Source organism: Orycteropus afer, unplaced genomic scaffold (assembly GCF_000298275.1).
Source record: "Orycteropus afer afer isolate SDZICR_OR568_19922 unplaced genomic scaffold, OryAfe1.0 scaffold00036, whole genome shotgun sequence".
Classification (NCBI taxonomy): Eukaryota; Metazoa; Chordata; class Mammalia; order Tubulidentata; family Orycteropodidae; genus Orycteropus; species Orycteropus afer.
In genome coordinates, this window is record NW_006921623.1 from 368,195 (window position 1) to 380,098 (window position 11,904).

The 11,904-nt window shown below is 48.7% G+C and overlaps 1 protein-coding gene across 1 annotated transcript in view; it reads right to left on the reverse strand.

Annotated features, from left to right (window-relative positions):
* Window positions 1-3,103: 3,103 nt before the first annotated feature.
* OAF (out at first homolog) overlaps window positions 3,104-11,904 on the reverse strand; it is a 23,807-nt gene continuing 15,006 nt past the window's right edge. The window contains 3 exon segments of the mRNA XM_007936581.2: window positions 3,104-3,432; window positions 5,473-5,653; window positions 6,704-6,838. Of these exon segments, the coding sequence (XP_007934772.2) occupies window positions 3,104-3,432; window positions 5,473-5,653; window positions 6,704-6,838 (645 nt within the window).

Below are 11,904 nucleotides of genomic sequence, written 5' to 3' on the forward strand. Positions count from 1 at the left end.
GCCCAGCTCTGTTTTAACTAGCTGTCTGACCTTGGGCAAGTCACATACTTTTATAGGTGAGCCACATCTATAAAATGTCACAGAATCACTACAAGGAGCCAATGAACTAATTTATATGAAGACACTTTGTAAACCATAAAGTGCCACAGAGAAATGAACTATGTACCATCTCCCAGGTGTTTCCACGTGTTCACAAGGGCTTCCTGGGGGCAGTAAAGGCTCATCAGTGTTTCTCCAATAGCTGACCACCTATACCTGTTTCAACAAGCACTCAAGTGACTCTGATGTTCACTAAGATGTGAGAAGTTCTGCTGAGAAGTGACCATAATAGTAGAATCTGGTGCACTGTGACGGAGTGAGGTTGTGGAGGTTGGGAAAGGTTGTTTGAAATGGTGAATTTTTACTCAGCCCCTGAGACATGGCCACTGGGGTGGCATCAACTTCCTCTGAGTGTAGGGTCAATCCAAATACTCAGGGAAATCTTAATTTTCATTACCATCCCCCAAGAGCAAGAAAGGGCCCAAAGTGCCTGTAGTGGCTCTAGTGATGGTGTCCAGAGCCCCCTCACTGCAGGAGGCAGGCAGGCTTAGAGGTGTGAGTTATCCCAGGAAACACTCCCAGTCTATTACTTTTACAGGACATTAGTTTTGGTTGTTTGGAAGTTAGTAAGGAAGGTGCATTGGTTTGGGGATCTCACTCCTAGCAACAGAGACACAAGCATAGAATGCCTTCTCTATGTGATCCTCTTCCAACTGGAGTGGCAGTTGAAGCTCTTGGGGCTTGGGACGTAGGCCCAGGATTGGTTAAGGGAAGGTTAGAAGGTTGGGGGAATGACCACCTCCCTCTCTTGGACCCTGGCAGAGCTGAGGCTGATGCTTGGAAACAGGTTCAGCAAGGCTTGCCTATGGCTCACCTGGCCCACAGAGGCAGAGGCCAGGCCAAGAGGCCAAGGACCAGAGATGTGTGTTTAAGGGCACAGCAGATGGGAGACTGTCCTGATTGAAGAACTGCATCCTGAGCACATTCCTGAACTTGAATTGTAGCCTGTTGCTTCCCTAAGAAATGCCATCATCTGTGAGTTGTGTGTGGCCACTGCAGCTAATGATCGAACCCCACAAAGGGGTGCTGTGGGAGAGACAGTTGATGTCAGGGTTGGTAAGAGGGCTGGAGGGTGGAGGCACATCTGGCCTCACAGGAACAGGCCTTGGGCTGCTGATGGTGATACTGTCTTCCTCTTGTGTACTTAGAGGAGGTCAGAAGATGCCGCCTCCCTGCCCTTTTAGCAGTCATGAAACAAAATGTGTATGGACTGCTGTATGGAAAATGAATTTACTCCGCAAACGTTCACCCAAATCACAATACAAATAAAAAAAAAAAAAAAAAATCAGAAAAGAAAAAAAGAAAAGTACTACTACTTGTAGACTTTGTGTGTAGTGTCAAAGAATATTTATAATAATAATAAAAAAATCTTTCCCACCCAAAAAAGTGTCTCCCCACTTGACTGTGGCCAACAAGCCTGACTCCCACTACAACCCTCTGAGCTATACAAGGTTCAAGGGCAGCAATAGTTATTCTGGGGGTGCTGTGGAGCTGTGCAGCAGAGTAAGAGGCCTGTCCTGTAAGCCCCTTCCCTCCCCAAGGCCACAAGGAAGGTTCTAACTCTCCCTGTCTCCACCTTCCTAAGGAGTTAGGTCTCCTGTAGGTCCCACAGGACCTTCCTAATCACTGAAGCGCTCCTGCCTCCACATGTTCATACCTTGCCAAATTCTTATCATCCTCCAATTTCAACCCAGGTCCCATCTCTTCCAGGAAACCCTCCCCAACACAGGCAGCTTGCAGTTCTCAGAATTCCTCCAGCACCAACCCAGTACTTCATCATTACAGTCTCTTGATCCCAGGAGATGTTGAAGAAGCCTCAAGATGTCCAATTTTGTTGCTTCAGGTTTTCAGATGAGGAAATGTGAACAGCTATAACAGAGAGCACTGACTATGTGCTAGGCAACTGACATGTATGAAGCAACTGAACTCTCACAAATGTTTGTAATAAGGCACAGAGGTACAGTAACTTGACCCAAGACTGTCCAGCAAGTGGCAGGACCAGGATTTGAACCCTGGAAGCCTGGTTAGAGAGTCTATCTCTTGTCTTCATGCTGTTTCTTACTTACTGGCTGGCTGTTATTTATGTGTCTCATCTTCTTTAGTGTAACTTTTATCACATCCTTCCCTAGTAACACCTCCCACCCTCTCATCCCTGCCAATGGCTGAGCACACAGTAGGGGCTTTAGAAGTTACCGCATGGCAAGTTGTTGACAGAACACAGGGGAACATTTCTCCTGACACCAGGTGGCAGCATTGGCCCAAAAGTCTTCCTCTGGCCTAGGGCTGTCAGTCAAAAACTTAAAAACTTTTATTTCTGGTACAAATGATAAATACTTTGCATTAAAAATCTGGAATTCAAGTTTTCCTCATACTTCATGCTCCCTCCCCATCCCAGAACCCTACAAAAATATTTATGTTTAGAGGGGGAAGGAGCTAGTATTGATTCTGGTGGCAAAGTCCAGGTCTGGGGAAAGGCACATGTGGTCTGCTAGCGGTGGGCAGTCTTCATCCCACCCCACAGCGACCTCAGAGGTCAGACATGAGAAGAATGTGTTGAATCTGGTATAGAGGCTGTGATAATTGCCCGACAGCCCCCTCTCTGGGGGGTAATGATCCCCTTATTGTTGGGGAGAGGAGGTGTGCAGAGGGGTGTGTGGGGTGGGGAGAGGTGTATAACAGGCATAGACTCCTTCCAGGGTCTGAGCCATGAAAGAGTTAACTAACAGCACAGGCCATCACATTTTTGGTTGCTTGAAAGTAGTTGCTTCATGGGAGATGAAGGAAGGGGCAGGGTGCATGTTTGAGGAACCCTTTTCTCCTTCTCTGCCCCAAAGTAAGGCACAGGGATGGAGGTGGAGCAGCCTTCATGAGTTAACCCCTGCCATACCATCCCTCTTTTCACAGTCATCAGTGATGGGTCCAGAGGCTCCAGGTTTAGGAATGTAAGAGGACAATGGGAAGGGAAATAAGGCTTTGGTTGGGGGAGGGGTGGTCATCATTCCCTCTAGAGTCTGGGAGAACATCGGTGGGCTCTGAGCAGCCACCTAGGGGCCCAGCCTTGGCCTGGCTAGGGGTCCTCATCCCAGAGACACAGCTGCCTCTGGGGCACGTAGAAGTCGAAGCTGTAGCTCTTCTGGCAGCTGCGGATGCCACATTTGTAGGGTGCTGGCCGGTCACGACTGTGGCAGTACTTGAGCATGCAGGGGTACCAGGCCAGGCTCAGGCTATAGCGGCAGGCACAAGGCTTTCCACGGTCCTCCACCTGCCCACAGTGTGGCAGTTCCACCTGCTCAGAAGCCTTGGGCAGAGCCTCAAATACAGAGCTGTCCACATCTGCAGGGAGAGAGGCAGAGTCAGGAAAGGAGGGAAGGGCTCCCCTAGCTGGGTATTGGTCATTCCCAGCATGGCCTCTTTAGTCATCCAACAGACATCTATAGATACCCACTCCCAGGCTAGCCAGGGGAGGCACAGGTAAGTGAGAACAGGACACCAGACCCCCATCTAAGCTAGTGGGGAAAACAGATGACTAAAAATCACCCTCATTAATTGAGTCCCTGCTGTGTGCCAGGGACTCTACCTATAGTACCCCTTTTCATCACATGTATGAGCTATGTATTACAGCTTAGAGAGGTTAAATAGTCTGCCTGAGGTCACACAGTAAGTAGGGGTCTGAACTGGAACTCAGATCTGTCTGGTTTCAAGGCCTCCACTCTGCCAGGCCCTGCACTTTGAAAAATCACTATACTGGCATGTGCTGAAACAAAAGCATGACAAAGCTTTAGCTGGGGAGAGAGTAGGAATCCAGGAAGGCTTCTTCAAGGCAATGATACTTGAATAGGGCCAGGCAGGGAAGAGACAGCAGGAATACAGCATGCCAGAGGAGGCAGCCAGGGAGGCCAGGGCTGGAGGTAGACAGGAGAGTATGTATGCGAGGAGGAGGGCGGAGATGGCAGTGGCCTGGCCCTGGCTTCACTCTGTGGCCATGGAAGGGATCATCTGCTGGGACAGTTTTAGGCTTGCATCTTAGTCCCACTGGAAGGGCAGGGCCACAGCTCTGTTTGGACATTTCTGAATCCAGCCCTACCCTGGGAGGGGTAGGCATTTCTCTAGTGTTCAATTGGCTGGGCAGAAGGCCCATGGCCTAGAGTTGGCATGGTGACATCTCCCTGTGCCTTATACATATAGGACCCAAGGACTGTCCTGTGAAAGGCAACAGGAGATTGATTGGACAGCATTGAAGCCACACAAACCAGAATGGCAAGTATCACACAAAGTAGGGAGAGTCCTAGGATCTTAGATTCTGGCCTCAGGGAAGGGGTGACAGGAGGGAGAGCTGACTTCTGAGAGATGGGTGAGTCAGAAGGGATGTCTTTGGGCCCCACCTGGACCCTGGTGTCTCTATGCCCCTTCTCATGACAGAAGGTACCACTGCTGTGTTATCTTCAAGGGAAGGGATGAGTTTGGAGTCATCTGGGATGCTCCCTCCTCATGGCCCAGCTGGGTGGGAGTTCTGAATCCTCTCCTGGAATGAGTCCCTTTTATCTGTCTGACTCCTCCCATTGTTGTTGTTGTTATGTGCTGACGAGTGGGCCCCGACTCATAGCGACCCCTCCTTGGGTTTCCGAGGCAGTATCACTACGGAAGTAGGATTGCCCAACCTTCCTTCCGAGGAGTGGCTGGTGGGTTTGAACCGCCAGGCTTCTGGTTAGCAGTCAAGTGCTTTTAGCCACTATGCTACCAGACTCCTCCCATTAGGTACAGTCATATGTATGTACTTACAGGAATCTTTCCTGACCAATCCCAGGCTGTGTAGTGGTTCCTCCCCTCTATTACCATGTCTTATCATTGCATTGCACTCATTGCCCTCCAGTCATTTCTGACTCATAGTGACCCCTCCTTGGGTTTCCAAGGCAGTATCTCTATGGAGCTCTGGTAGCATAGTGGCTAAAGCACTTGACTGCTAACCAGAAGGCTGGCGGTTCAAACCCACCAGCCACTCCTCGGAAGGAAGGCTGGGCAATTCTACTTCCGTAGTGATACTGCCTCGGGAACCCAAGGAGGGCTCCCTATGAGTCGGGGCCGACTCGAGGGCACACAACAACAACATCTCTATGGAAGTAGATTGCCCAGACTTCTGTCTGAGGAGTGGCTGATACGTTTAAACTGCCAGCCTTACGCTACCAGAGCTCCTACATATCTATCCTCAAAGAAGCTCTGATTCCTGTGTCAATACATCTCTGTAAGGTGCTCACTGTTTCTTCAACATATGACACACTCAGCTGTGCTGTTCCCTCCCTCCTATTTCCTCTGCACAGGATCCCTAGGCTGACCTGGCAGGACCTGGTGGTAGGCAGTACCCAGCACCCAGCTGACCGTGCTCCAGCCAGAACTGGACATCCTCCTGGCGGGTGTAGATGGCGTCCACAGCCTCGGCACACACGTTGCGGAGATGGGGGCTCAGCAGGCCCCCCTGGGTGAAGTTGACAGCAATGTCCATGTGCAGTTGCTCTGGGCTCCGTACCTCTTCAGCCTGCCTCACTGCCCGAGGGTTTTTCTGTGCAAAGGAGAAAAGTCACTTCTACCTGGCCCCAGACTGCTCCCTGTTTATTCTTCCCCTGATCTCTGTCAGGGAACCCAGGAAGCCTCCCTTTAGGACCCTGAGGCCATCAACGTGGTGTCAGTCAAGGGACATCTAGGCCCCTCCCCATCTCAGCTGACATAGAAACTAGTGCCCAGAGTGTGATCAGACTTTTCAGCTTCTACCCAGGATGGATTGTTCTCAAACTACTTGATGGTCACTGGGCTGACCTCTGGCTTGGTGGAGAATTCTGTGATGTTGCTGGAGTTGGAGGTGGGCAGGCTGGGCATGCTGTCCCAAGGTACTGCCTAAATGGCTTCTAGGAACATCTAGGTGACTGAGTCTCTCTGGCAGAGGGAAAGGGAGGTGAAGGGTGCCTGCTAGATAATTTCATTAAGGGCAGGGATGACTGTAACGTCATCCCCATCCTTAATAAGGCAGACTCTGCTATACAGTTTAGGGAACTTGATGCTAAAGAGAGGCCCAGGGTCCAGGAATGGACTGGGAGCAGGCTGCTAGTTTGGGACAGATCAGCATGTTTAAGGATTTTGAATACTATGCTGAGTGTTATGCACTTAGTTCTTCCCATAACCTATTTTCTCAACAAGACTGAGGCTGTGATAGGCAAGGCAACTTGTTCAATGTCACCCAGGTAATGAGTGGATCTGATTTCAGAGCCCACCCTCCATCATAAATGGAGAAGGACTGAGACTCGGGGAGGGGTGGGAGGGTTGAGAATCTGCAAGTAGGGAGTTCAGTGCAGGTTAGAGATCTGGGGCTAAGGGCTAAAGTTTGGGCTGAGGCCAAATCAGGGGGCTCAGGACTTTAGGGTGAGAGTGTGTGTCAGAGATGAGGGCTAAGGTGGGCCAGGGGCAACAGGTCTGGAACAGGGTGAGGATGAGGAGCTTAGTGAGAAACTGAGGTTGGAGTGGGGCCTTGGCTTGGGGTCAGGCTGGCTGCAGGGCTGGACTAGGGTTAAGGCATGGTGTCTAATGGGCAGGAGCTGGGCCACAGTGGAACACTCACCTGCCGAAGCTTGGCCATGGCTTCACTGGGGATGATCTCATTGTGGTGCAGCCGGGTGACAAAGCAGAGGGCCTGGAACTGGCTCTGCCCTTTCTCCAGCTCCCCCAGGATCAGGGCCCGGAAGATCTTCACATCCTGATGGGGAAAGGGTAGAGAATGGGGGACCATCTGGAGAGGGCAGGGCCTCCTTACCTGCCCACCCAGTGTTTAGTTTACAACTGTGCCTGGGCCCTCCCAACAACAGATATCACCCTCCTGCTGGTCCAGGCATTTTTCTCTTTTTCCATTTAAACTGGTAACTTAACATCCCAGATGTTCCAAAGCCTCCTGGAAAATCACATAAGGAAGCACTAGAAAGCTTTTCCAAACAGAACCACTTGAAAGTGGTGAAGCAGAGCTTAACATTAGGAAAACAATGCCCTCCCCCCTTTTTTTTGCATCTGGTTCTTTCATAGCTGGAGCTCCCTGTCAGCCTGATCAGCTGGGTCAGGGCCCCTTAAGAGCAGGTCCCATAATCAGGTGACCCAGCATCATGGGGGGGAGCACTTGAACTCTGTACAAGTAGATGCCAGAGTTTCTCTCCTCAAAATTTCTATTCAGTAGGTTTGGGGGGAAGCCTGGAAATTGGTGTTCCTCAAATTGCCACAGTGACTCTGATCAGCCAAGCTCCTCACCAACCCTGCTCCCTGATCAGGGAGAAGGTGCAGGATGGGGTTAAGGGCTGAAGCTGGCAGGCTGGCTGCAGCTGCTGCTACCTCCTGCCTGAGGGAGCTGAGGTGGCTCACTTTTCCCCTTCCCTCTCCATTTCCAGTTTCCCCATGGGGTTACTAATAGTATTACCAGCAAGCCAAGGGCTCCTTCCTGTTACTGACTCATCACCTGAATGGGAAGGCAGGAAGGCTGGAGGGGAACAGAGAGGGGAGAGAGATGGGACATAGAGTGGGATGGGGCTCCCTTCCCAATATGGTGTCTGGAACCCTGTGCACCAGCCCACCTGTACTGCCCACCACACCCCCACCAAACTAGATGGCACCCGCTATTCTCACCTATCTCTTAATTTTGCCTAATTTTCCCAGTCAGAAATGGTCCAAATGTGTCCAGACCCTGCTTGCCCCAGAGACACCTGCCTAAATGACTGCTTTGCCCTGGGAATCTTCATGGCCCAGCACTGGTACCTGGAATATCCAGCTTTGTGTCAAGATTAGATAGGTCCCTGGGTGATCAAGTGGTTTGACTCTTAACCTAAAGGTTGGTGGTTTGAACCCACTCAGCGGCTCAAAGGCCTGGTGATCTCCTTCCGTAAAGATCACAGCCAAGAAAACCCCAAGGAGTAGTTCTACTCTGTAACAGATTGGGTCACCATGGGTCAGAATCAACTTGACAGCAGCAGGTTTTTTTTGGTGTAGGGCTTCATCGTTCAATACATGTGTCCTGGCCTCCCCAATAAGCAGAGGCCCTATTCACTGAGTGCTTGCTGTCCGCCTGCCAGAGTGGAAGGGCTTTGAGCATGGGGTCTGAGTCTTCCTCCCTGTACGTGCAGAGAGGGGCTCTTGATTCCTCCTCAACCCCCCTGTGCATTAGCTGGTGGCCCAGGCACAATGCCCCATCTCTTTGAGGCTCATTTGTAAAGTGAGGATGACAACAGCCTTTCCCCAGTAGGGATGTGTGAGGACTGAAAGGGTTTGTGTAGATGGCCAGCACAGAGTAAGTGTTCAGCAAGTGTTAGCTGGGAGTATTATTACTGTAGGTGATCAGCAAACATTGCAGATAATCTGAAAAACAGGTACCTGTCATCTAATAAATCCCCATGTATTTCTACAGTCCTTTAAGGTGGTGTAGTGTACCTAAGGCATTTGAATGCTAACCAGAAGGCTGGTGGTTCAAACCCACCAGCCACTCCTCAGAAGGAAAGTTGGGTAATCTACTTCCATAGTAATATGGCCTCGGAAACCCAAGAAGGAGTCGCTATTAGTCAGATTCGACTTGATGGCAGTGAGTTTGGTTTTTGGTTTAACTCCATAAGGAACAATGGGGTGGGGGAATGTATGGGGAGATTTTCCACCAATATTACACCAAGGGGAGACTCACATCCAGCTGGTGAAAAAGGTTCCATGAAGTTCCTATGATCCCAGAGACTTGTGAGGAAGGTGAGTCAGAGATTGGTTAACTCTAGTTTCCTCTCAACAGGAAATCCATTCTTGGGTAATGATGCTGGAATCTCCTTGCCTCGCCAGACAGGGCCATCTGATCTCTCATTCACTCAGCTGGCTGAGGAGAGACTGGAGGCTGGTATACTTGTGGCATATTCTATTCTGGGTTCAATTTCTGCCAGGTGAGACTTGATACCAGACTTCCTCTCTTATAGCTTAAGGCAGGCAGGATCCAGTGTCTACTTCCTGGGTATTTTCAGCTCTGACCCTTGACCAAGAATCCTAGCTGGACAGCATCTTCTCTGTAAGTCAGGCTGCATGATCTCCCCTGTGGTCTATGGGCTGCTGACCACTTACACTGCTTGGTATGAAGGCATTTGAACTTTTAGATCAGACAGAGGGTGAAAAAAATTGAGGATTTTTTGTTTTGTTTTGTTTTCCCTTCTTCTATACTAATAACAATATTGAAGACAACAACAAAATGCAAATAGGGCTTCTGGTAGCGTAGTGCCTAAAGCACTTGACCGCTAGCTAACCAGAAGGTTGGTGGTCCAAACCCTCCAGCCACTCCTCGGAAGGAAGGTTGGGCAATCTACTTCTGTAGTGATACTGCCTCAGAAACCCAAGGAGGGGTCACTAAGAGTTGGGTGCGGGTCCCACTCGATGGCACATAACAGCAACAACAACCAAAATAGGAATGTTTTGACTGGGGGTGAAGAGAGGGAATGAGAATTTCTTGTTAAGAGAGATGATCCTCTCCATACAATCTGTTTGTGTGTACGTTTATGTATGTGTGTGTGTGTGTGTGTGTGTAGGGCAAATATTATAATAGTTGATAACTGGAAAAGATGAATCATTGTTACAGTGAGTCACAAAGGATGTTATCCTATTTGAAATCCTTATAACAACTCCAGGAGGTAGAAGCTATTATTAGTAACCGAGTTTGGATATGGAGAACTTTCATTAGGTCCTAGGATTAAGAGGCAATATAGCCAAGATTTTAACCCAAGCCAGCCTAACTCTAAAGCCCCAGTTCTCTTAACCACAATGTCACATGCCAACCAGTGGCATCACTAGGATTAGTGTCACCCAGTGTGGTGTCTCATGGTATCACTGCCCCCCCAAGGACCTCCTCCCACACCAGACCATGAAGAAATCTTAGTAACATTTATTATCAATTTTAATCATAGAATAATATGTGGTACCCAAAACAAAAACAAACCTACTGCCATCAAGTCAATTCTGACTCATAGTGACCCCCATTGGGTTTCTGAGGTGGTAAATCTTCACGGAAGTAGATTGCCCAGTCTTGCTTCCATGGAGTGGCTGGTGGGTTTGAACCACCAACCTTTAGGTTAGCAGTCAAATGCCTTAGGCACTATGCAACCAGCGCTCCTAATACTATATGTGGTACATATAGTTGTAAATTGCTTAAATGTCATATTTCTCAGATTATATGAATACTAACAATGAAATTGTTTTGCAAAATCTTTCTACATTGAATTATAACATTATTAATTACGTTATTGGCAACTGAGAGGAAGCCTTTTTGATTTTTCTCCTTCTTTTCCTTTAATTATAACTTCATTCTCAAAAAAAAATTATTGATGTAGGTTCACAAATACTAATTACCGCAATATTGTAGCTAAAACACCAGAAAATTTGTCAAAATTAACAACTATAAAAACACCTGGCAGCAACAAAAACAAAAGTGTGCTCTTGTAGCATACAGATGAAACTGCATGATTAGAAGCATCATTGTAACAGGGTAATAATGACATCTCTGACCAGAGTGTATCAGAAGGTTCAAAAAGTAAATGAGCATAGAGTTTTAGCCTTGTAGGTATATTGATACATGTAAGCTGGGCCTACAAAAAATGTACTTCTTGTTAAAACCAACTACAGGAATATTTTTATAAAATAATAATAAATTTCTGCTGAAACACTGAACAAAAATTTTATAGACAGTCATTTTCCTGTCACCTGGTATGGTCTACACCCTCACACCTCCTTACTGACACCACTAATGCCAACCTACATCATTTAGTCCAATGTCCCTGAAACCAGCTAAAGACACCGAAGCTCAGGCCCAGAAAGGGAGTATGATTTGCGTGAGTGGCAGAGCCAGGATGAGAACTTAGTTCCTTCCCTCTTCCAGCCATGCCTGTTTCCAGAGGTTTTCGGGTCCTCCCCAGACCTGTCTGGAGCATGCAGCAGCTCTTCTCAGGGTCTGGGAGACTGACAAACAACAGCATCTCATAAAAGTAAAAGGCTCTATGAAGAGGATAGGACGGGCTGACTCTCAGAGGCAGGGACATCCTTCTAAACTGCCTGCCTGCCCTCCCAGTGTCTCTTAAACCCTGAATTCCCAAGTCTTTGTAGTCCTGTTTCTCTAGAAAACAACATTCCACTTGCTGACCCCTGGGAGGGAAAGGGCAGCCCTAATCTCTGGATCTAAATATCTGGTAACAGTGCTCCATCATCCTGACCAACGTCCTCTTACTCCATACTCCATACTCCTCAGACTCACCACTCAGGTCCTAGGTGCCCCTTCCCTCCAGCACAGAGAGAAAGGCAAGATGGAGAGCTCCCCCCTGCTTCAGGGAACATCAGGCAAGACACTAGACCCAGTCCAGGTAGGAGTCTTCCACCTCTCTGGGAGACTCGGGCAGATTCACTGGGTGTGATCTAACGCCCAAAGCAGATGGCTTAGATGGGGAAGAGCTCAGAGGTTCTGGCCTGGGGACACAGCAAGGGGCTGGCAGCAGGCTCCTCAGGCTTAGGACTCAGTCTAGAACTCCCAAGACAGGAAGGTTTTTATCAGGTTCCTTCTCCCATGATCTCTCAGGAGCTGCTAGCCCACCAGAAGCAAGCCGCCAGGAAGAACTGGAAAGCACAGACCCAGGGTCAAATCTGGGCCATGCAGAGAGTGTAGCAAATGTGCCATGGAGATAGTGTTTGTTGAAGTCTTCTGTCTATAATTTTAAGTAAGAGATAGGAGTAGGTAGGTTCTAGGATACCAGTTGTATTTTTTTTTTTTTTTTTAATTAG